General features: G+C 34.7%; 1 protein-coding gene across 2 annotated transcripts in view; it reads left to right on the forward strand.

Annotated features, from left to right (window-relative positions):
- The window catches only part of LOC115215057 (endothelin-converting enzyme homolog), a 157,424-nt gene that overhangs the window by 95,379 nt on the left and 34,613 nt on the right, over positions 1 to 27,432 (forward strand). For both annotated transcript variants that reach the window (XM_029784197.2, XM_036505420.1), the window contains exons 9-10: positions 1,866 to 1,996; positions 16,547 to 16,612. In XM_029784197.2, the coding sequence (XP_029640057.1) occupies positions 1,866 to 1,996; positions 16,547 to 16,612 (197 nt within the window). The remainder of the gene's footprint in view (positions 1 to 1,865; positions 1,997 to 16,546; positions 16,613 to 27,432) is intronic.

A 27,432-nucleotide genomic window follows, 5' to 3' on the forward strand; every position in this document is an offset into this window, starting at 1 on the left:
GAAAGTTATAGAGGAGAAACCAAAGGATTCATGAAGACAGTTCATCGTCAGAATTTGATAAGATTTCTGTATCTAACTCTAACAGTCTTTCTCTACTACTACGGTATTAACATTCGAGATATTAACTTATTTCTAAGGCAGGAGCAGAATTACGCAGCTGATCCTTTGTGCTACAGGTACAGTTCATGTCGTTTTGTCAATTTAACCACTGCGTATTGCACAGGCATTTGTAATCACTTAGTAGAAACAGTAACAGTATATGAGGATTCCAGATACTTTCAATTTCCTTTTAGTTCGTAAATCACAAGTTATTCGACTGAGATGACATTCTTAAGTCATTCCCCAGGATATGCTCAACATGACACATCGCGTGTTGAAGAGTTGGTTTTATGAATTACATGTAATCCAACTGCTGATGTTTCAAAGCCATCATCTCCTCAGTGCCTGTCAAAATTCTGCTTTGATAGAAAATATATTTCCAGAGTGCTGCGTAGTGGTAACAGACACGTGATATTCTGTTCCTGAAGGGAAAATCTTAAATCTTGTAACCTGCACTCATTTTATATACATACTTTGAGAGAGAAAAACATACGCTTCAATGGAAACAGTGTATGGGGCAGTTACGAAACCGTCTACCAGATACACCGTAGCACAATATTTGACAACTCTATCAGTTTCAATTACAAATCCATGAGACCGGCTTCTACACCAGTTCTGTCTATAATATATGTTTCACAATATTTGGATAGACCCCGAGTAATAATAAAGAAACACACTTTCCCAAAAGACCAAACTGAGATCAAGCCTATAACTACATAATTGCGAAACACCAACTAGTGTATTATACAGTAGGGTGAAACCAACAATTGCTGGATTGTGAATACATGACCAAACACATAGTATGGAAAGCGGAACCGCATGAGGGAGATACGAATTACTTAAACACCATGCTATAATTGAAGGTGTACCTATGTACCTTTTTACCATATACATACATGTCAGCGTTTGCATTCAAAAGAGAATACGCACAATAAATATAATGTCTAAGAAGCAGGTGTTGCATATTATTAATATTTTGCTAAAATTATTGCTTTAATTAATTGTTTCTATAATTCCATTCGATAAAGATCTATAGTACTTCATGTAGTTAACATATATATATATATATATATATATATATATATATATATATATATATATATATTCAACAATATAAGGAGTGGCCTTAATAGGCTATTCGACTCACTAGAAAGAGCAGCCAAACTCAAACCGTTAAATAGTTGTAATTCTGAAATTGAAAGAGAAATAAAAATATTTACCCTTTTCATCTCTGGACTATGCATAGTTTCGACAAACTTTAGTAAACAAATTAATTAAATTAAATTAAATTTATTTACAACTGGCGTGTCTCGTCAGCAGAGAAGCCGAGGACGAGTATATGTCCACGAGGCGACGGCAAAGAAGCCTCCAGTCTATATGCTCTAAATTTTCAAAATCCACCGCCACCGCGCTGTCTTCTCAGCAGCAAATATAAACTGCTGATTTAATTTCAAAATTAGCCAAAAAATCATTAATTAATAAATATAAGGGTAGCAAAAAAATTCTAGAAAAATTTCTCCGCTACCAGCGGTCTAATGAGAAAGGAAACATAATCAAAGATTATATAATATACATTCAACAATATAAGGAATGGCCCTAATAGGCTATTCGATTCACTAGAAAGAGCAGCCAAACTCAAACCGCTAAATAGTTGTAATTCTGAAATTGAAAAAGAAATAAAAACATTTACCCTTTTCATCTCTGGACAATGCATAGTTTCGACAAACTATATATATATATATATATATATGTTTTTTTCATTTTAGGTACCTTATACAACGCTCAGGGAGAATATTCGCCATGGCTCACAACGAGTGCAAAAGCGTCTTTTGAAAGACTTTCTAAAGAGCTAATTAACCAATATTCACACTTCAAAATACCTGGTACCAGTCTACATGTAAGTTTGTTTATTGTCTTATATAGCATATTAATAAACATACGTAGGAAATTCAGATTAAGTAAAAACACCAAAACAACATTTATAAATCTATGTGCATATAAATATAATCTAACATTTGTTTTTTATAAGCGCTAACACGTGTCTTGTAAAATAAAAATAAGACGATAAATTATTTTCGAATGCAGATATATTAGGTGTCAGCTGTTTTAAGCATTGTGTTGCAGGCATGATAAGGCAGTGTCTTAAATGTTTTACTCGTTTAAATCGTTTGCAGTTCTTAAGTTCTTAAAACTGGCATAGAGATAGATACGTAGGTTCGTGTGTCTGGTTGCACTGATAACTACCACATCTAAATTTAGTGACCTCAGTTTATTGAGGTAGCCCTGTTTCCAAGATGACCTCAAGCCATGTGCATTTATATTTCTATTCAAAGCAAGGCCATGTTAGATTACGGAATTGAAGCAGAAGGGATTTTGTTCGAAAAACGGAGATAGATGTTCATTCCACATAGCTATATCTGCGTGCTCCCACGACCAGTTATTATACACTCGTTCAGACAATGTGGTTTTCATGGATTTCTATGTGTTTCTTGTTGCTTGGTTGAGTTGTATGTATATTGGAGTGTTGTTTGGGGGTACGATAAGATGCCAGTGTGTGCCGTCTGTAGGGATGTATATATGTTTCGTTAGTTCTTAATTTTTCGTATTTATACCTGTGTAGTTAATGTTATTTAAGTGCTGTGATAATGAATTTGGTTGTGCTTGTAAGGATGGTGTATGTGATAATATTGGTGGTTATGTTAGTGATGGATTAGATATTGTTGACGGTATTGGCATAGCTCCTACTGGGGGTGTTTTTTGCACACTGTTTCTCAAAGGTTTCTACACCTTTGTTTATAACTGCTAAATTTTGCGGCGTGATATTGTTTTTCTTTAATTTTTTAGACCTGGCGACATTTTGCTATTTAGGTTTTTCATTGTCACATTCTTCTTGGTCTCACAAAGAGAAGTATGTCTTGGGAAGATGTTGGTGCTGTTGCGTTGATAATGTAGTTGTTGATCTCGGGGATTCTGATCCTGTTCTTTTTGTTGCTGTGTCGAATCTGGAATTCATTGGATTGCTGTATTTTCTGCTCTGATTGATGCTGTTGCTTCCACTGTTATTGTTCTTGTTGTTGCTGCAACTGCTACAGATACTGTTGTAATTTCGGATGTTACTCTTGTGTCTGCATCTTTAGTGGTCACCTGTCTCTACTAGTGCTATTATATTTCTGTCGGCAAAAGTGGATGTCTCCGAGTCTCTGATTTGCTACGGGCAAAAGGACTTTTGTTCCATACTTGATAGGTTATCCGTCTGCCTGGCGCCAAACCACGAAACCAGGCCACAAGCACTCTGTTTCTAAACTGACCTCCATATCAATATATATATACATATATATATATATATATATATATATATATATATATATATATATATATATATATATATATATATATATATATATATATATATAGTAGAAATATGTTTTGAAAAAATATATAGAATACACGTGTAAATGTAAGGGTAAAATATAAAAAATCAACGAAAATGCATATTGTAGATATAAAAAGGCTATTTATGTCAGGTAGTGACAAATATATACATTTAGAGTATTACTAGTCAAAAAGGTCATTATTATTGATGATTATAAGAAGTTAATAATAATAATAATAAGGTAGGGGACTGAAACGAACCAATTGGTTTTCGCGTTAGCTATTCATCGTTTGAACAACACCGGTTAGTAAACGGTGTCAGGTCTAATAGTTCCTGAGAAAAGAGATTATTTTTAAGGGAGGTAAGTAGTTCTGGATTATATGTATAAGGGAGGTAAGTAGTTCAGACATTAGAAATGTGAATGATCTAGAAAGTGTATAGGGTTTAATGGTTTAAATTGAAGGGTTACTGGTGTTCTGTATTGAGCTGTGTGTTCACATTTAGTTGGGGGAGAAATTTGTTGATGAAAAATGACTCTTTATTCGACCTTTGTTGCATTGTGGTGTTCTGTGAGCATTGGTAAAAGGGAAATATTTGGAAATTGAGATTAAGTTTCCTGGCACATCTTTCTATGTGTTCACTCACCTTTAACTGTCTCTATTGTGGGTGGCGGATTTGCTCTTTGTGAATGGTGATTCTTTGACGGAGCGAAATTCCTGTTTGTCTAATATAGAGTTTACCGCATCCTATGCATGTCATGACATAGATTACATTTGCTGAGGCGCAGGTGAAATTTGATTTGATCTTAAATATTTCTCCTTGTTTGAATTGGAATTCTGAACCCTGCAGAAGGTGGGGGCATGTTCCACAGTTAGAACGTCCACATTTTGTCACTTTTGGCTCAGTTGTTAGTGGATAAAGTCTAGTGGGTAAAGTGTTTGGGGTAGCAGACATCTTAATTAGAATAGTTAACAACCACATAGAAACAGACATCTTTTATAAACCCAAAGAATCTAAACAATACCTATTATTTAACTCCTGCCACCCCAAACACATAAAAATCAACATACCCTTTAACCTAGCAGAAAGAATCTGCACCATAGTTTCCGATACATACACTCGTGAACATAGACTCCTTGAACTTAGATCTACACTAACTAAAAGACACTACCCAATCTCATTAGTAAATGAAGGTATCAAAGAGCTAAGGGAATAGATATACAAAGATTAAGGGAAACTAGCCGAAATACTAAACAAGACTTAAAAATACTCCCGTACACCTCCACACATAACCCCAGAAACAACGAAGCCTTCAACATCATCACCCAAAACCTCCCCATCCTCACAGCAGACAAAACAATGAACAACATTTTAAGCTCATATAAAATTATAAAAAGCAAAAAGCAACCGAAGTCACTGAAAAGAATACTAACCAGCGCTAGACTTTACCCACTAACTACTGAGCCAAAAGTGACAAAATGTAGACGTTCTAACTGTGGAACATGCCCCCACCTTCTGGAGGGTTCAGAATTCCAATTCAAACAAGGAGAAATATTTAAGATCAAATCAAATTTCACCTGCGCCTCAGCAAATGTAATCTATGTCATGATATGCATAGGATGTGATAAACTCTATATTGGACAAACAGGAATTTCGCTCCATCAAATAATCCCTATTTACAAAGAGCAAATCCGCCACCCACAATAGAGACAGTTAAAGGTGAGTGAACACATAGAAAGATGTGCCAGGAAACTTAATCTCAATTTCCAAATATTTCCCTTTTACCAATGCTCACAGAACACCACAATGCAACAAAGGTCGAATAAAGAGTCATTTTTCATCAACAAATTTCTCCCCCAACTAAATGTGAACACACAGCTCAATACAGAACACCACTAACTCTTCAATTTAAACCACTAAACCCTATACACTTTCTAGATCATTCACATTTCTAATTTCTGAACTACTTACCTCCCTTATACATATAATCCAGAACTACTTACCTCCCTTAAAAATAAACTCTTTTCTCAGGAACTATTAGACCTGACACCGTTTACTAACCGGTGTTGTTCAAACGATGAATAGCTAACGCGAAAACCAATTGGTTCGTTTCAGTCTCCTACCTTATTATTATTATTATTAATTTCTTATAATCATTAATAATAATGACCTTTTTGACTAGTAATACTCTAAATGTATATATTTGTCACTACCTGACATAAATAGCCTTTTTATATCTACAATATGCATTTTCGTTGATTTTATATATTTTACCCCTATATATATATATATATATATATATATGCATATATAAGAGTGTCTGCATAGGTATACGTTCACGTACAGACTCACATACGTAGATATACACATACGCGATTAGGCATTCACAAGTTAAGTATTATTCACATATGCAATAGAAATGTGAATAAATACACTTAGCTTACATAAATGAAAGGATGAATGTCTTCCAAAATATTTTATAAATTATTACATCAAATTATAGTTATTGTAAACGTAAATTTGAAAAGCAACAACAGCACAAGAATAGAAAAGGTTCATTATGGATACAACGTGCTTCGAATTTGTGAAGAATTCATTTCTTCAGGTAAACATGAACATGTTTATATATAAGGGTTGTTCCGCTAAGGAATTTGAATGATATAAATTATATTTAATAGTAACGTTTTTTTTTCCTGACGCAGAAAAACATCGCTAGCTCGACTAGATACAGTGTAAAACTTGCATTCAGTGTTTTGTTAATAGAAACTTTGTTAACACATGAAGCTGAAATACTTCAATATATAACTTTTCCTTTTGTTTACCTTTTTTTTGCTTCAAATTGATATGCTGATAAAAACGATATTATTTTGGACATTCTTATGCTTAGCTTGAAGTTAATTATCACACTTTGTTAATTGGTAACATATGAAAATGTAGGCGCAAGTGTATCTCTATCTGCATAAGGATAAGTTTCTAGTCTCATTTGTGTGTTGAATAACTGTATGGGATTCGATCCGGTATCTTAACAAGCAACCAAACGCTAGGTTAACATTTTTGATAAACTTCTTACTCTTAGTGATTCTGTGGTAGAATAATAAGAGCGCCCGGTTGAATATATCCTGGTATTTACATCCCTGATACCAAATTGTTAGTAAGTTTAGTCTTCTATAAGTTATTATTATTAAGATTCCGCTAAGGTTAACTTTAACATTCCTCCTCTCGGGATCGATAAAGTATAGAGATACCACTGGTTTGAATTTTAAGATTTAAGCAACATCGAAAGATTTTAAACGAGTACTTGATTTTCCTTTCAGACTAATAATGCAGTCTTTGTCGTGATCTGCTTCCTGGTTCTTCAATTTAATAATGTAGCTCTCTCGTTTTTTCATTTAAGAAAATGAGCAATGTGTCTTCATATTAAGACACAAGTAAAAGCCAACGTTCTTTATTATTAACAACTCATTAAACATTGAGTTTATAATACTCATTCCATTAAATGTTTTCCACTTTCGATCAATTTTCTAATCCTTCTATGTATTCTTTGGAAATATCCTGCACCAATCTTGACCAAAAAAATGTAGTTTGTTCATGTTTTAAAAATTATTGTTGAATCGTTTTATTTGATTCGTTCCAAATCTCACCCAAAGACTGCAAGGAACTACAAGCTGGTCGTTTTACTATCGGAGTTATTTATAATAATCCATGATATAATAATAATAAAAATAAAAAATAAAAATAGTAATAAAAAATGAAAATAATAATAATAATAATAATGATAATAATAATGGGAATATTGTATACTGTGCTCAGGTGCACCACAAGTTGTCAAAAGTGCGTATAAAGCATATGCAGTAATATACAAATGTCTGAAAAGTGAACAGTGTATGAGTCAGATACATGCTTGCGTGTGTAAGGAGGGTAGGAAATCATGTTTAGTGTTGGCGAATCTCAGGAAGCATGGACGTTCGAAGGATGCAAGTGCTCCAACAGCTAACAACTGATGCCGGCAGTTTGTTCTATACCTCAGCAACTCTTAGCGCGAAAAAATGTTTCCGAAAGTCATGGGAGCTGTGCTGTTTTCTGACTTTGTAAACATGTCCAGGGGGGTTTGACGGGTGGAGTTTGAAAGGTAGTCAGCGTTATTGTTAGTAAGATGGTTAATAATTTTATAAGTGTCTGCCAAGTCAGCTGCCAGACATCGGAGTTTCAATGTATCCATGCTCAAGTAAGTAAAGCGTTCAGAATATGGCAAATGTCTGATGGAGGGTATTCTCTTGGTTGCACGTCGCTGAACGGTTTCCAGACGATATGTGGTAGGGAAAGGAGACTAGAGTGCAAGAAATAAGATTCTTCTAAATTTGTAATATTTTAGTCCTGAAGGTGTTTTATAAGTACCAAACACATTCAAGTTCACAGTCCTTTTCTTGGTATGTGGGGATACCAATGTCTGGCAGCTGACTTGGCAGACACCGATGAAATTCTTAACGATCATACTAACAGTAACTCTGACCACCTTTTCAAACTCCACCCGTCTAACACCCGTGGACATGTTTACAAAGTCAGAAAACAGCACAGCTCCCATGACTTTCGGAAACATTTTTTCACGCTAAGAGTTGCTGAAGCATGGAACAGACTGCCGGCATCAGTTGTTAGCTGTTGGAGCACTGCATCCTTCGAAACGTCCATGCTTCCTGAGATTCGCCAACATTAAACACGATTTCCCCCCCCCCCTTACACACGCAAGCATGTATCTGACTCGTACACTGTTCACTTTTCAGACATTTGTACATTACTGCATATGCTTTATACGCACTTTTGCCAAGTTGTGATGCACCTGAGCACAGTATACAATATACCCATTAAAAAAAAAAACATTTTGGTGACCTGACACCTTAGGCATTGTGTCTAAGAGTGAAATTTGCCATTGCACTCTGGTTTTCGGCATTCACACATGCATATGTTTTTCTTAGATGCTGCAGTTTTGGGACATCTCTTTTAAGGTCCCTATATTTAGTTATCTTTTTTTGCTATAACAGAAGATATATAGCAATAGTAGTAATATTGTAAGCAACAGCAGCAGCAATAGCAGCAGCAGCAGCAGCAGCAGTAGTAGTAGTAGTAGTAGTAGTAGTAGTAGTAGTAGTAGCGTTGCTGCTGCTATTTTGATTGTTGTAGTGGTCTTGGCAATATTGCTCTAACATCTATATTAATTTGTATGTCCTTAATGTTTTTTTTTTGGCTCAGATGCTGCCGACGTCAGCTTTGAATCCATATTTTCGAGACCTATATAGTACTGGGGTTGATGTAATCCTGCATTCACTCTCTCTTAGAATTTCTGGCATTCTGCCAAATTGAAAACCAGCAAATAGAATGTTAAATTGACTGGTGCGCAGGAAATATGTGGTAAAAATTTGTAACAAACTCAAAGCCACCATTATAAATATGATTATTGCAGTAATGTAAATAACACAGTTGTACCAATAAACTTTCAGCAGCAGAGAAAACCAACAATGAAATCTCTTCCAGACAAATGACAGAAGATCACATCCTATCATCCCAAATAAACAACACAGCGCATAATGCATTGCTACATACGACTAAAATGACATACTCGATCATAGGTATATTCGATCAAGATAGCGTTATACGACACAAACAACAACAGATCCGACATCTTTCGGGCGAAACTTTACAGTTTCAATATTCGTTTAAACATTATTTATTTCATTGTTGTTTACAAATATAAGAGTTGCCTTTAAGCATACGCTTTCATTTCCAGTAATTAATCTTTAATTACTTGAAATTATCCCAACACTTGTTATTGAGAATTTCTAAGACTAGATTTTTTGTTTGCTTTTCCTTCAACTAAAATAGTAATCTCATTGGGGAAATGTTTGTGTTGGTCGTTAGGTACACTACTTCTTAATATAGATTCAGGTGTATTTTGTAATTTAAAAGTATTTGGTGGATTCTATCATCCCTTCTCTGTCATCTCTCTATAAATCTATAAATTTATCCCTACATATATGTTACATTTACACGTGTGTTCCTATCTATATATCTATATATATTTATATGCGGGTGTGTGAGTCTATGTTTGTGATTTACTTCAACTATTCCACTTAGAACACTTTTATATTTCTAAAAATGTAGGTGGATTTTGTATCGATCTCGACAATATACAGTCAACAGCTCAAGTAACTGAATTTCTGCTCTATAAATTAACATGTTAATGGCTGAGCTATTTCCTTGGACGTGTTCCATTAATACGGTTTTCAGATTCAATTAGCTTCACACGATGTGAATTACAACCCAGAGAGAAGGAGCGAGAAAGGAATACAATGATAATTATAATGGCACGCGAACATATATATATATATAAAGAGACGGATAGAGGAATGGACACATCACAAGACTGGTAATTTACTTATTGACCCCGAAATGAGAAAGGAGAAAATTTATCCCAGCGAAATTTTAACTACCATATATAAATATTAGTGCTATGCTTTGCGGCTGACACTTTCATTATTATATTAATTCGCATCCATTTAATTATGTCTCATATGCTACGACATCAACTAATGCCTGTTGGTATTTGCCCCGTTTTCATATCTAAACAATGAACTGGGTGATCAACGAGGAACGCAAGGAAATGAAATGGCAGAATTATTTACATCATGGGAAATAATTCTCTACATCATTTCTTTATTCGATTTGTAATTCCTTGTATTGTTAATTTCGGAAGCTAAAACAGTGAGCTGCAGAATCGTTAGCACTCCAGGAAATATGTTTGCGGTATTTAGTGAGTCTTCTGTTTTGAGTTCCAATTCCTCCGTACTGCAGTTGATGTAATCGACTTACAAATATAAGAGTTGCCTTTAAGCATACGCTTTCATTTCCAGTAATTAATCTTTAATTACTTGAAATTATCCCAACACTAAATTTACTGGCTTTCTGCCAAAGTTTGAAGTCAGTTTTAGTTTTGGAAGTTAAGGGGTGTATTTTCAAGTAAATTCTTGGCGCTCTCTCGCAAGTTGAGAAAATGACATATACGTTTCCAAGACTGAATTCGATAATTAATGTCTAAGATAAAGTTACATTTATTCTTCTCTTCAAGGCTTAACAAGACTCGGGAGAATGTCACGAAAGAAAATATATAAGAGGAAATCCTACGCTTCTAAGTTAATCACGCAATTTGTATTCTATATAGTTATAGAGAAAGTGCAACAGATGTTGCATATTGAAAAAGGAAACAAACATAGAACTCTCATGACAGATTATGTGGTTCATTCGCCGCCTGCAACATTAATGAGTTTGATCTGGAAATAGATTATACAGAACTACAGCATACTAAAAAAATAAACTTCAAAATTTTCAAATTAATAGAACATTCAATTTTCCAAATGGTACATTTCATGTATCATATCATTTTTACTCAAGTGGTATATATATATATATATATATTGAAATGTACACACCCACACAAACACTCATATAAATACTCACACACACACACACACACACACACACACACACACACACACACACACACATATATATATATATATGGCATCAGGTTTTAATATATCGTTATTATCTCTCTCATTTCTTTTTTCGTACCTTTTAACCTAACTATATAAATTATGCGTTTCAATTCCTTCGTATCACTTAGAATGAATAAATCAAATATGAAATTGACTTTGGCGCCTTGATGTGAATCACATAATTACTGAATCCAAGTTCTTTAAGTATTTAAGATAATTTATACCTTCACATCGTATTGTCTTGAAATCCGTACATAAATGTATCTAACTGAAAATGCATTGTTTTTGCATTTATATTCATAGTCTGCTTTTGTTGGTCGAAAGATATGCATCCATTTGATTAAAGATAAATTTTGCCATTGGAAATCGAAAATTCTTGCATATCACTGCGAAAAGCCGAGGTTCTGCTTGTCATACGTGAACACATGTTGTAGTAATTCGAGATGCTACAAATAGCAAACGTCACTCAAACGACAGTGAGACATTTTTAGATTCTATTAAAAAATGGGTGCATAGCGGCATATCGTGCTTTAGAGAAACACACAAGCGCGCTTTCACAAAATTGGGTGGGCATAAATGGAACTTTTTAATCATATATCTGCACTCTCTGGATGAGCAAATGATCACAAGCATAATGAAACAAACCGACGATGGTGCCGCTACATCATTGCTTAACCTGCACGAAAGAGCTGTTAATTAAATCAGCCACCAATTGGTCTTCATACAGAAATTACATATTGTGAATGAGAATCTACTAATATAGACAAGAAAGACTAAAATTCTAGGCATGCTATTCTTTATTGTACTAAATATACGCTTTTCGTTTAGAAGACACCTCTTGTTATATAGGAACAATTAATCGAACTATACGCTGAATATTGCTAGACCAGTGCCCTAATTTATATCCATTCTCCTCTTATTATAGACGTTCAGAAATCAGTGCATTACCTGAATCATTAGCGCGTCGTGCAGAATATGAATAATAATTGTTGATGCTCAAATATCGCTTAGGTTAAATGTGTGTTTGTGAGTGGAGTGTATGTGTGTGGTATTGATAAATACAAGTTGCTATGTCTAAATTTTACGAATGTATACGTTTCTATTTTATCAAGAATAGCTTCATATTTAATAAAGGTTAAAGAAGATGCTAGCTGACATACAAGAATGGAATCCAGTTGAATATTAGAACAGGATTTTCTGTATCATAATTACGCGCCGGGTACCAAAAATACCGAGATGATGATTGCGATATATTGCTCGGCGAACACTATAAAGACAGTAAGACTTAATGTGGACAACTGAAATCATCACGACTACATATTGAAATCTTTGAACAGGGATTTAGGCTGAATATCTGTCAGATACATGAAACTGCTAGAAGCTTTTGCCGTATTCCTGTTGGAGAGGGTTGGTGCTGGAAGGTCATATGCCATTCTTCAAGAAGAGTTAGAAGTGGTTGACGGAGAATTTCTATAACTTCATCATGCGCAATATCTAGCCTCATGATTTCCTCACTTGTATACCCATAGATTGCTATGTGTGGGACACCGTCGTGAGAGACACCACCCGATCAGCATGCAACACCGAGATAGAGCTGGTAGCTTAGGTCAAGGCCGTGTTTGAAGATCTTCCTAGGGATACAACGAGCAGCGAATGCACCAAATCTCGAAGCCGCTTTGAGACCTTTAGTTGAAGCTAAAAGCAACTACTTTGGGCAAACTCTAATCTGCCCGCCATATTATTTGTGCATACCTTCTTAATTTTTAAAATTCCTTAATTTTGGATAAGATATTGCGTTTTTTTTCTATTCGTGCGGTCAGATTTATAACGAAAACTCTTTAGAGTATCATTCCAGGGTTGACGACCAGCGTAATTTCGAGTATTTTGAACGAAACATGTTTCCTTTTTTTTGTGTGTGTGTGTGTGCTGGAACTTTGCGTTGTGCTGCAATTTCTCCCCCCTACCATTACAGGAATCGTTTAACTCTGATAGACATCTAATGACTCACGGAGATCTATAATTAGGCGACTCGACAAGTTGATCCCGATATCTCAGTAACATTAGTATAAAAACCAATCGCATCCTTGATTGATGAAGATCACACAATGTTTTTAAAATACTGATTGGTAATATTGGCTCAAATCTAATGCTTTATACGGTGGAAGGTAAAGTAGGTAATATAGAAAGCAGTATATGGCTGAGTATTTATGTAATGTTAGAGTTTCAAATATCAGAATCAGTTCACTCATTACTCTTCAACACAGCTGCTTTAAAGTTACGCTTATTTCCATCTGAACAATACATGAGGCAACAGCACTTTCTGCTATTTGTCGTTTGAAGACATGCGCAAGAATTGTATTAATCCACAATCTTCAGTTCCAGTTCTTGAGTTCTCCGATTACTCTTACATGAACTTATCAAGTTCACTTTTGTCCATGAGTTGTCTTCAAGAACGTTCAGACCTTTGCTCGAATTCCCTAACACTATATTCAATTGCGTTCTTCAATGCCAGCAACGACACGTATACTTTCCTTTGCCTGACAAAACTGTAAGACAAATGAAGATTATAAATATAAGAAAATGCACATTATATCGCAGCATATCTTCTAACTTTAGCTTCTGTGTTGATATGGCGCTGATGTCGAATTTTACCTTCACTCTTTCTAGTTTGATAACATAAGTACCAGTTAAAGACTGGCGTTGATATAATCTACTTCCGCTCTCTCTCCCAATTGCTTTCCTTGTTCCACAATTTGAAATCGGTATTTATTAGAATTTATGCGGTTTATTCATACAAGGGAAACCGGATTGCAGTCAGCTGAATAACAGATGCGATGGTGTATTTATAAATTGTTGGGACGATAAGCAACGAAGAATTTCTTTAAAATTAACTAAATTTCAATGTTTACTGTAGAATATCATTTTACTGTAATATGATAGTTGTTTGATAAGGATGTCGCCAAGATATTTAGAAAACATTTTCAGCATTCAAATAATGTTTTGAAGGATTTCTTCAGTCACTATTATATTTATGAGCTTGATGAGATGTACAGTAATTAATGAAAGAACTTGTGGTTATAATAACTACATTCTTTGAGCTTTGAATTTACAAGTCTCTGCTTTTCATTCTACTGAACCTACACATATTATAATTATAAAGGATAAATAAATCTAGTATCCTAATCTTCAGAACATAAAATAATTAGATGAGATCTATTATTTATTTGGCAATACGTTTAACCTATAGTAGTATTAGTTTCTTCTATACAATATGAGAAGACAGAACTGAATATTTTTATCAAGATGGCTTCTTTGCTTAAAACCGTGATTGCGTCTAATCATAACAATTCTTTCTTGTCTATGCAATCTTTTATCCATTATAATAAACATTAATCAGGTTGTAACTTGGCATAGAAATTTTTCAAAAAGGAAATAGTTCTCCCACATTTTCTGAACAATACTGGGACTCTCCGGCATATAAGTTCTTAATGGCTTTCTTGGAATAAAATTCTTATATATATTTATATCATTTTTACTTCAAAGAAACATCAATCAATAGCACTCCTTGTTTAAATTGTTTTCTTTTGTTATATATATTTATACCGTACTGGTGCAATTTTGTTTTTTTCTTGAAAAAGAGAGCGATGTATTAGAAGTTTTATTTCATCTTACCCTATGTAGCTCAAATAACGCCTATTACAATGCAATTTCGTCAAGGAATTTGCTTTCTGTTTTCCATCAAACAGATGGTACATATTCCCTTACAACCATTGTAACAACAATATATATTTCAGCTACTAGGAGTATCACATCTGAAATGCAGTCGACATGACAATTATGGTGTATTCATTGTTATTGCTGTCATTAAAGCATACCCTGTTGTTTCTTACTGTTATTTAGTTGTTAGTAACATGCTTTGGTACAGAGATACATCGTCTATATTTCTTTCTGGAAAAAGAAAGTCGGTACAACCAAGAAAACGTGTACATTAATGTTTCAAAGTAACAAATTTTTGATAATTTCTTAAAATCCTTTGTCGATTCTCGGATTACTGTTATCCTAAGCGCGCAGTGTCTATCTGAGTATGCAAATCTGTCAATTCCTAAACAGAAACAGCTGCATAGCATTCTTATTTTACCTGTGTTTGCAATTTAATAGCTGAGTCGATGGAAATCATTAAGGTTTTCAGCTTGCTTTCACACCGACAGCTGTTTTACAATGAAAAATCACGACAGGCCTTTATGTGTTATATATTAATCGAAATGTAAAAGTATCACAGTGCCAATTTCAAGCAAATAGGGATATGCAATAATCAGTAAAACGTGTACATATATTAGGACAAATAAACTTATTATTTCAGACGTCTTGCATTTTCCATGATTTGTTTCCTGCAAAATTAAGGCGGGAAATACAAATTTTGTCTCTCTACAGGTTTTATTTGTCTCTGGAAGTCAAATTCATCTATATAGCCTGTGCATAAGACCGAATGGGATATTTTCTGTCTAATATGTTTATATATGAGTCCTAGGACTTCTTTATACGCACCTCTGGTTGTGGCCATAACAGTATGTCTAATATGGACTTTCTATATACTTTTTCACAGTACTGTTGTACAGTATTCTTTTACGCTAAGCAACAGTCTTGAAATAAATAACTATCTGGATTAAAACACGAAATTATAAGTATCACATGATATGTATGTCCAGATAGATGAAAGGATATTCGGCAACTATTTTGAATGTAATTATTAATAAACGTGGTATTTGTAAACCGCTCAAGAAACACTTAATTTTCTAGAGAGGAAAACTTCCGACCTATGCAATTTTGTCGGGGTAGACGTTTTTGTCTTTACCCTTTACTGGTGTGTGTTTTCAGGAATTTGCCATGTAGATGAATACATCTATTTGTATTAGAATAGCTGTTCGCTTTAAATATATTTCTGTGGGATGTTTTCGATGTGAACTAATAATTGTCCTCTTATATTGTCCGCTTATTCTTGACTAGCACTTATCCTCTTAATATTATTGTAACTATTTAAAGTAGAAAGCAGGCAGAATCGTTTGCACACCCTGAAAAACGCCTAGCGGCATTCCGTCCGTCTTTACGTGGTCGATTTTGCTATAAATCGTCTAGGACCGACAAAATGAGTACTAGTGGGATATAATCGACTTACTGAGGGATTTTAATCGATTTATATTCACAACTGAAATTGCCTGTCTAGTGCCAAAATTTGAAGGAAATATTACTATAATTATTACTAATTGCTGGAATGGCGTGCTTTAATGATACATCTTAATATTTTTTCATTTATGTCTCTTTTAGACTCTTTCTCTCTCTCTCTCTCTCTCTCCCTCACACACACACTCGTATACACAATCAAACACACAGACTGAAACATCTGCACCAGTATTAGAGTGCGTGTGTATGTGTATGTATCTATGTCTGTGTGCATGCATGTGTGCAAGTGTGTTTACACTTATTTATTAATGTTTAATGAAGCACTTCTATTTTCATTTTCTTTTCAATTAAGATTAATGGTCAACTGACGCTGGATGAAAATATTGCTGACAACGGCGGTATTCATGTGGCCTACAACGTAAGTTTGTTAATTTCAGTTTCAATGCACAATTTAATCAATATTTTGTATGCGGCAAATAGCTTTCCATTTACAATTATTATGATAATAATACTATAGTGTATTTAGAATTTTTTTTAACTGACGGAGACAAGTACCAGTGGAATCATTTGCCAGTCTAGTCAGAACAGAAGTGTGTTCTCAGAAGGTTGATATCATTTCGGTCAGAGAATGAATTGTGTTACGCATAACCTCATACATTAAAACTTATAAATTTCTAAACACTTAGTTCTATAGGAAATGCAATGACAATGATTTCTTTTTGGATCCCCGAAATTGATAGCAACAGTTTGAACTCTCCTGATTGACGTGATAAATCGTCCCAATAATTGCAACAAACATCACTCAGTTATACGAAGTAGATTTCTTGGTATACTTAGTTATAAGTAGTGCATTCCTAGGTAAGGAACTTTTGTTAAAATGGGTGTCTCGTTAAAATAAACTCAGATCCTCTCAAAAAAGATTAAATATCCGGAAGTAGGATTTGCATAGATTTTGTCGACTCAAATTTCATATACAAATTTATTTTATAGTAGGAGTAAATGCATAGCTGTCAAACCGAATCTTCAAGTCACATAGCTTCGACTCGAGCATATTATACATAATATTGATTGCACTCAAATGATTAAATTAAAGTTGATTGCTTCTCGTGAAAAAAAAAGTAATTAAATAACTTTTGTATTCGATCTCCTTAATTATACAGAAGATTTGATGTTACACAATAACTGGTATATTAATTACAATCGCTGTCCAGTTTTCATAAGGGAACGATGTAGTTCATATTATTGATGTCAGAATATAAATGGTTATCGAAATACCAGAAATGAAGGAGACACATCCACAGACTGCAATTTACTATCTATGAAAATGGGTGGATTTTTAAGTCTTAGATATACAGAGCCATTGGATTTTCAGGAATAAGATGGGTTCAATCACTTTCTTTTCGATTAAAGCTGATCTCGGGCAAAACATGAAGAACAACTTGGGACTGAATTTTACCTGAAAATGCAGATGTGTATATCCACATATTTACATATACATGCTAGTTTACTCTTTTACTTGTTTCTCTCATTTGACAGAAGCCATGCTGGAGCACCGCCTTTAATCGAGCAAATCGACCCCAGGACTTATTCTATGTAAGCCTAGTACGTATAAGATCGGTCTCTTTTGCCGAACTGCTAAGTTATGGGGACGTAAACACACCAGCATCAATTGTCAAGCGATGTTGGGGGGACAAACACAGACACAAAAACATATACACACGCATATATATATATATATATATATATATATATATATATATACATATATACGACGGGCTTCTTTTTAGTTTCCATCTACCAAATCCACTGAGAAGGCTTTCATCGGCCCGAGGCTATAGTAGAAGACACTCACCCATGGTGCCAGGCAGTGTGACTGAACTCGGAAATATGTGGTTCGTAAACAAGCTACTTACCACACAGCCACTTATATATACATATAAATATATAGGCTTATATATACATATAAATATATAGCTGCACAAACTAATAAATCATCACCTAGTTTAACATTGTATATAATCATAAAGACATTCTAATAAGCATCAAGCATTTGTACTAAGTCTAATATGAAACGTTAATTATATTTCGATGCGCTGCCTCCTATTCAGAAACATGGAAGATCTTTGGCCTCTCAACTACCAGTGTTGATGCTAGTATACACATATGAAAGTTTTGTTTTCTTCTTAAATCAGTATTATCATAAGTAGTAGTAGTAGTAGTAGTAGTAGTAGTAGTAGTAGTAGTAGTAGTGTAGTAGTAGTAGTAGTAGTAGTAGTAGTAGTAGTTGTAGTAGTGGTAGTAGTAGTAGTAGTAGTAGTAGTAGTAGTAGTAGTAGTAGTGGTAGTAGTAGTAGTAGTAGTTGTAGTAGTAATAAGATGAAGGCAGCAGCAGGAGGATCAAGAGGAGGAGTAGGGAGAGGTAGAGGAGGTGCAGGTAGAGGAGGTGCAGGTTAAGGAGGTGCAGGTAGAGGAGGTGTAGGTGCAGGAGGAGCAGGAGTAATGAGTGGGTCGGTGGAGGGCAACGCAGCAGCAGTGCGTCACTTACTTCACCATTTATTGGTGATCTCATGCTCCCAATGGAATACGCCTTTCCACATGTTAGAGCCATCGACCCAAGTGTCTCTTACTTTAGTCATGCTGGTTAGGTATTTATGAAGTCGGCGTTCAAACTCAATTTTAACCTCTTTTAGTTAGCTTTAACGCTACGCAAGGGCAGCATATATTATGTTATATAGAGGCGCCGAGCTGGCAGAAACGTTAGAGTATCGGGCGAAATGCTTAGCGTTATTTCGTCTGTCGTTACGTTCTGAGTTCAAATTCCGCCGAGGTCGACTTTGCCTTTCATCCTTTCGGGGTCGATAAATAAAGCACCAGTTTCGCACTGGGGTCGATGTAATCGACTTAATCCCTTTGTCTGTCCTTGTTTGTCCCCTCTAAGTGTCTAGCCCCTTGTGGGCAGTAAAGAAATATATATATGATTCTGAGATTTATAAATGCTGGCGTGATTGATGTCTGCTAATGTAGCTGCAACAGCGTTGCTCATGGTGCGCATGCACAAATTCTGTAAGTTTAAGACCTTTCATCGGATCTCCAGGAATCGAACTTTCTTCAATGCAGTTAATCTTACACCCTCTTTTGTATCTACCCCTTTTTATGTTTGGGAATTCTCTGATGTTTTTTTGGGTGACGAGTACGAGCCATCTGTATTCACTGCATTTTTTGTAGCTTATTAAAGATGTCCTCGTACGAAACAATTGTACCGAGATTTTAATCCATTCTTGTTGCTTTTTTCCTATATATATATATATATATATATATATATATATATATATTGGGGCCTGCTCGCTTAGCCAGCGGGGTGGCGTCATTTGAAGGCTAAAACAATGCGAAGCGCATTGTGTCCAGCGATGTGTAGCAACATCTGATAACCTGGTCGGTCACGGGGACCACGGTGATATATATATATATATATATGCACACATCAAGTACAAAACACAATATGGACGCATATATGTCCTTCCATAGAAACACGTACGCACCTATACGTTTAGAAACAAATATTCCTTAATCACACAAACCCTTACATACGTCTTAAATCCCCTCGCACACGCGCGCATGCGCAGCACTCATTAACGATCACGTAATTACACGCACACACACATACGCATATACAGACATCAACACTCATACCACTAATAACACATACACAGCTGACATACACACCAACAGTCTCGCTCATGCGAGCACCCACACAGGTGCTACACACACACACGCAATACTCATATACATACACCTTACAAATCACGTACCTATGCATGAACGAGTTGATGCCATCAGCCCTTACCGATAAGACAAAATTCACCAACGCATTATTTCACACGCGCTTGCACACTCCATACAGGCTTAAACACATGTATAATTACTAGACACCCACATCCAACTACTCGTATATCTGGTATGCACACACATGCTTCCTTGCCCGCCGTATCTCTGTCATATCTCATGTTTCTGCAAAACCATGTCTCGGCCAATCACCAGTTCCCGCTACTACATCTAGTGCAACTTAAATGCACGTCTCACCTCTAACAACACCATGCGACCCACCTTCACAATCGGTAGATCAGTTTCTATTAGTAATCTTCGTCATCTTCTGTCTCTCTATTCGGAAGTCTGAGTTAGAAACGCACTAGGTTAGAGTAAGATACAGTTTTAAAAATAATAATGCCCACGCAAACCACACACGCACACACATATACATAAACACGAACACATATAACATTCCATAGTTAATATTGCAGAAAGCTGTTTTTCTCGAAGCAGGAAAAATATTTATTTAAAATGCAAAGCAAGGTCGCGAATATTGTAAGCGCCGTGTCTAGAATATGGTCTGATACACAGAACCAGAAGTTTTCATTAGAGAGCTTAATATAAGCAAGACTAGTCTTTCCGCCTTTGGCCGACGCGTTCACAATAATTCCATTATATAACGTCGCACTATGAAATCTACGCGCACGTTATATACACACATGTATACATACATACATACATATATACGGGCATACATACACACACACGCAGACACACAAAAGCATACACACACACACACACACACACTCATACATATATACATTGCATTGTTATATAACATAGACTGAAATAGAATTTATAGTCTATATGGTTTGGCCTTTGTAATAATCATGCTAACAATATATTTAATGCGCTGGTTACCATTGTTTGTCCGAACAGTAATTTACACACCAATGATGCTTTTAACAAAGAAAAGTGGAAACTATCAAATTACTTATCAAAGTCAGACATTATCCATACGATGCAAGAAAATAATTGGTGAAGAAAACCATAAATATGAAATTCTTTATCATTCATATTTATACCTTATTGAATTATTCATTAGGAGAGGTTAGTTATAATAGAAACCACAGTAAACAGCCTCATATGGTTGTGTACTATAACATAAATTTAATAAACTAGTCAATTATGCTCAGAGTTGGTACTGTTTTTATGCATTCCCAAGCAAGAAATATTTCCCCTAAATTAATGCACAGAAATTATTCACATTCATGTTCATACAAGTATGTTAATTAAGGAGAGGAACGATTGCTCCCTGGGTGGTTATATGCTTGTCGCTAAGTGATATTTACGCAGTTGATTCCCGATTTCTGTAATTTATAGTAATATATCAAATGTTTCTTTGTATCCTTTATTCGTATAATAACTCTCACTTTCTGAACACATATATGAAGCATGATAATATGAAGTCAATGGCGACGTTAGTATTGATAAAGAAATCAGGTATTATGTTGAGTTAACTTAATGACGTTTAAGTCCACTCTTTATCATATATCTACATAGTAAAGTTTGCAAATTTTAATGACTGGGAAATGGATTGCACACTTACTACATACAGGAAAATATCATAGTGAAAACCTTCATCTACGCTTCAACTGAAGTGATTATTTAACTTATTATTTGCTGTGTCGACCTTGTAGTACCAGTAACCTATATCGAAATGCAAATACAACTTTGCAGAGATTGTAATATATTTCTTTCTTTGTCCTCATTACAAAAAACGCTCTTAACTAGCTTATTAACTACTGGCATTATATAAGGCATATTACGTTGTAACACTAGATGTAAAATCGCTGTCTTAAACTCAATTAAATATTGTTATATTTAGTCAAAATTTTTCTATAATAAAGTTTCGCAAAGAGATATTAAAAATAGAATGGTTTAAGATATATATATATATATATATATTCCTTTACTACCCACAAGGGGTTAAACATAGAGGGGACAAGCAAGGATAGAGAAAGGGATTAAGTCGATTACATTGACCCCAGTGCGAAACTGGTACTTTATTTATCGACCCCGAAAGGATGAAAGGCAAAGTCGACCTCGGCGGAATTTGAACTCAGAACGTAACGACAGACGAAATACCGCTAAGCATTTCGCCAGGTGCACTAACGTTTCTGGCAACTCGTCGCCTTATGAGGCTTAAGATATATAGACAGTACAGACTTTAACAATTGCTATATTTTAGTAAACGTTACATACTTCAAACTAAAAAAGAAGCAACATTTTTAGTTAGAAAAGCTATAAATATATAGGGAGAAATAGGAAGAGGCGTACAGAGACATATAGGGATATACATACGCACATATGTATAAATATATTTCTGCTTATAACATATTCAGCGGAAGCCTTGCATTTACACGGTTACTGTTGGATCATATTAATGTTCAGAATATGTGAAGTAGCATTTACCAGCTTATAGTAATGGACAAAAGCAATTGTACTGACTTGGATTAAATCCTCTTTATTCCAACTTCTTGTACTATACTCTTTTATACACAAATGCATATATATATATATATATATATATATATATATATACATAGTAAATCCGCCCCACCCAAAAAAAAACGAAGAACAAACCCAACAAGAAAAAAAAACAACAACGCTAGTACGTGGGACATGCACGGTATTAGCAGACGCTCAGGGAAGGAAAGAAATGTGGTTTTACGTTTCGAGGTTTCGAGGTTTCGAGTAAAGCCCTCGTCAGAAACAGGGGACGGGGGAATGTCCAAGTAAAAAGGAAGACAGAGTAAAAAGATCACGAACGATCTACACGTGGTTATATTTGGAATACACACACACACACATACACACACACACACACATATATATATATATATATATATGCATACCTACACACACACATACAAATACATAAATATATATGTATATACACTAAATGTCACTAGAGTGTCAATAAATATCTATATTGCTAGAAATATGAGTTAACCGCTCTCAAACTGTAGTTAATGCACGTGTATTAAAACATATAGACTAACAACTATAAACAATTCTTAACACTAGCGTGAGTCTCAGCAGTTTCTTTGCAACGTGAGTTAAGACCGCTCGATTGTACGGCTGTTTCTGAACTCGCTTCAACATTAGTATTTCTTTTGTTGTCCAAAGTATTGCATGAATTTGCGATACACTAAAAGCGATTTCGTCCTTATTTCCTACAATGTAGGTGTTTCCTTTCACCCTAATCACATTCAGTGATAAATATAATTTTTCTATGTATATATATATGTATATATATATATAATTCAAATTCTTTTACTTCCGTGTTAATTATTAACAAGGGCAAAATACACACATCTATATCTATATCTATCTATCTATCTATCTATCTATCTATATCTATCTATCTATCTATCTATATGTATATATATATATATATATATATATATATATATATATATATATATATATATATATATACATATATCTATATATATATAAAACTGAGAATGTGTGTCTGTCTGTCTGTCTGTGTGTTTCCCTAAAACTTGAGAGCTACACAACGAATTCCATTCAAATTTTACACATGCCTTACTTAGGGTCCATGCAGTTTCATGGGCAAAAAAATGTTCAACGTCTTGCCTAGAGCGAGCCCATAGCAATATCATATCTTCTCCACTATTTCAGTATTACGTGTTAAAAGTGAAACAAAAACATTTCCTTATTTTATGTCAGATACTTTCATTTTAACAATAAAAATAATAATAACAATTGAATTATATGTAGTAAGTAATAAAGTCAAACTAAATAATCGTAACACAACAAAAGCAAAAATAGCAATTGGTATAAAATTGCATCAATGACTTGAACTTGAATAAGTGGTTTCACATGAATGGGAATAAATTAAAAATAAAATTAGCGTGCAGAAATGGAAAAGTCCAGATGGAGCTGTGCTTTTACATTAGCTTATCTGCTAATTAGCTAGCATTAAGTATCTATATGAAGTTTGGCTTGTATTTTATATCTGTTTTCTCGAACAGCCGGTTCTACAGAATACTGCTGTTGGTTTATTTCTTATACATAAAGGACTAAACCGTCGACTGCTTACTGCTTTCTGATTCATCGTAAGCTTTGTTGTTATTAGTATTACTGTTTAACTATTGTTATCACGTTTGTTGGTTCCTCGTAAAGGAAACTTTGTTGTGTTGCATTTATTAAATAATTGTAATCTGTAACCCTCTCCCTTTGGGAAAAGGAGCTTTGGTTATTGTTTAAAAATAGAATTGTGTCCCTGTTTGGGGAAATTGACAATATTTTCACCGTTTACACGGAAGCATTTTTGTTAGAATGCCTTCGATAGGAGAAAGTCCAAAAATGAATTTCGCTGCAGCCGTCGGTGGGCGCGAACTCATTGAAAGTAAAATGGAAGAGATACGGATTGATCACCGACAAAGACGGTGAATCTAGGATAAAACCACCAAACGAAATAAAGAAATTAATTAAAGAAAAGACTATTGTCTATAAAGTATACAATGTAGAGAAAAAAATGATTTGAACACCGAGAGGAAAGCGCAATCGGAACGTGTCTTTGTGCGATTATGAAAGATATCTAACTAGAGGCGGTTAATTCGCCACAATAGAAGCAAGGTTCGAGTCAACGGAGCGTGCAAGGGAGTACTCGAGTCGAACCTTGCAAAGTGGAAATATTTTATTTTTACCTTTATATCTGGGACGTAGGACGTCCCGAATAAAATATAAAATGTTCCCCCAGAAGTAGAGGTAGGCTGGATTAGCCACACTTCTATACAAGAGGGAGGACAAGATAAAATTGATCGAAATTGCAAGAGACGTACAATTCCAGTCTGTTATATATTTTGAGTACTGTTATCACTAGCGATATCAAGATATAACTTTGTATTTTGTATTTTATGTGTAGATGTATATATATATAGATGTACATGTAATATGTAGACATATATATATATACACATATATACATGCACTAGCACTATGACCCGGCAAAGACGAGTTATAATGCTAGTGTATATATATATATATATATATATATATATATATATATAATATATATATATACATAAATAAATATATACATATACATATATATATATATATATATATATATATATATATATATATATATATATATATATATATATATATATATATATATACATGTATATGTATATATTTAGTTATGTATGTAAATATATATATATATATATAGGGAGAGAGAGAGAGATAGACAGATATAGATGTGTGTGTTTTGCCCTTTTTAACAATTAACACGGAAGTAAATGAATTTGAATAACACGTGTTTTTAACTCCATTTATATATATATATATATATATTACGGAGTTGTTTTTTCATAGCAAGTGACCTGATCTGAGATCGTGTGCTGGAACGAAATCAGTTCCAGCGTGGCAGGTGTTTATAACCATTTAAGAAACACACAAAAACCGTTAGATTCACTTCAACATTTAAATTTAATTTGCCAAAATATTTTCGTCCCTTTTAAACCACGACCTGTTCAACGACAAAATTCGTGCTGCATCTCGGATTCTTGTCAGTGAGCAGGTCGCGGTCTGAGAGCGATGAAAATATTTTGACAAATTAAATTTAAACGTTGTAATGAATATAACGGCTTTGTGTGTTTCTTAAATGGCTTATAAACACCTTCCACGCTGCAATTGTATATATATATATATATATATATTAATTATATATTTATATATATATATATACTCTCAAGAATATTTATACTGACATGGTTGCTATGGGCTGACGCTCCAGCTTTATCAACAGTGCAAAATTGTCAGCTGAATTTGATAGAAGGGAAAGTTTTGAAGATGACCCAAGATCTGGACGTTCTGTAATTATCAACACCAAATAATTTATTGATGATGTTCCCCACATGTTGAGAATAAGCTGCAAAATTAACTTGACATGACGAAGGTTTCTGCTCCGTGGGTATCATGTATGCTGACTCCTGACGAAAACACACTAATCTGATCATATCAGGAAACACATCTGACGTTGCCTGAAGCATATCCAGTTGGATTCTTTGAACATGTCTTAACACTTGAGGAGAGTTGGGTTCATAATATGGAGCCAGAGGCAAAGAGACACTCCTTGTAGTGGAAGCATCCCTTCTCACCTGCTTCAACAAAGGCAAAGGTCGCTTTATTTGCAGGTAAGTCGATGGCCTCATAGTTTTGGGATGCGTTTATTGGCTATCTTCAAAATTACCTCACCATTAAAAGTAGAGCACTATGCCAAATTGCTGAGAAAGTTAAGAAAGTCTATCAAGAACCAATGTCCAGTAAAGCTGAGGAAAGGGGTCCTGTTTCAGGAGGACAATGCCCGAGCACAATATACGTAGTATCAATGACAGTTATGTGTGACTGTAACGTTGATTTAATTCATCACCATCTCCACCTATTCTCACGGTGTGGACCTATCTGATTAGCGCCTGTTCTCCAATAAAGAAGCGAAAGTTTTGGCTGGATTTAGTATCGCAGGGATGATGACGTAATATCTGCTGTTTGTTAATTTTTGACCAATAGGTTCAAGTTTTCTTTGCTAACGAGATCCAATCAATGCATCATCTGTGGAAGCCTTGTGTGGAACGCAAGGAGGACTATGTCAAAAAATACACCTCAGTTGGTGACATTGCATAAGATTATCTTGGTTAGACCATGGACTTTACAGCCGACTTTCGTAGATCAAATAACTGCAATGACCTTTTTAAAATTGAGATAACACTTTTACAATATTTTTGCATCACTAATATTTTCAGTTATCGAACTAAAAGACTCACACGGAATGAGACACAGATGAGTACAATGTACCCTTTCCTTTAGGTGTAAGGTTTTGATATCTAATAGATGACCTAAACTAGAATTAATCGCTCTATATTAACTATATTCTTTATGTAACAACTTAAAGGGATATGGCCCAGTTTCATCGACTGGAATTGTACACATTTTATTTAGATTATTTCCTTAAAAAATCAGCAAGTAGATTCTAAAGAGTTCGTATCTGATTTATTTCTGACATACTTTCGGATCGTTCGATACTCCATGAAATACTCACCGAAGCTGCAGTAGCTCACATAGCTCCTGTATTCAGCTCTAACTGAATTGAGTCATTTTCCTTTATTCTATTGAGAATCTGTATAATACGCCAATCCACACACACACACACACACAAACAGACACACAGCGTGCGCGCATACACAGACATACACACAAATACGCACACATACAGATACATGTTGCGAGGTGGCTGTCTGATACCTATGTCTGCGTAGAAGGTGCACGTGTGTTAAGCTGGGGTGCGGTGTGAGATGATAGCATCAGCTTCTTGATGTGTATGTGCATGCTTACT

Source organism: Octopus sinensis, linkage group LG8, assembly GCF_006345805.1.
Source record: "Octopus sinensis linkage group LG8, ASM634580v1, whole genome shotgun sequence".
Classification (NCBI taxonomy): domain Eukaryota; kingdom Metazoa; phylum Mollusca; class Cephalopoda; order Octopoda; family Octopodidae; genus Octopus; species Octopus sinensis.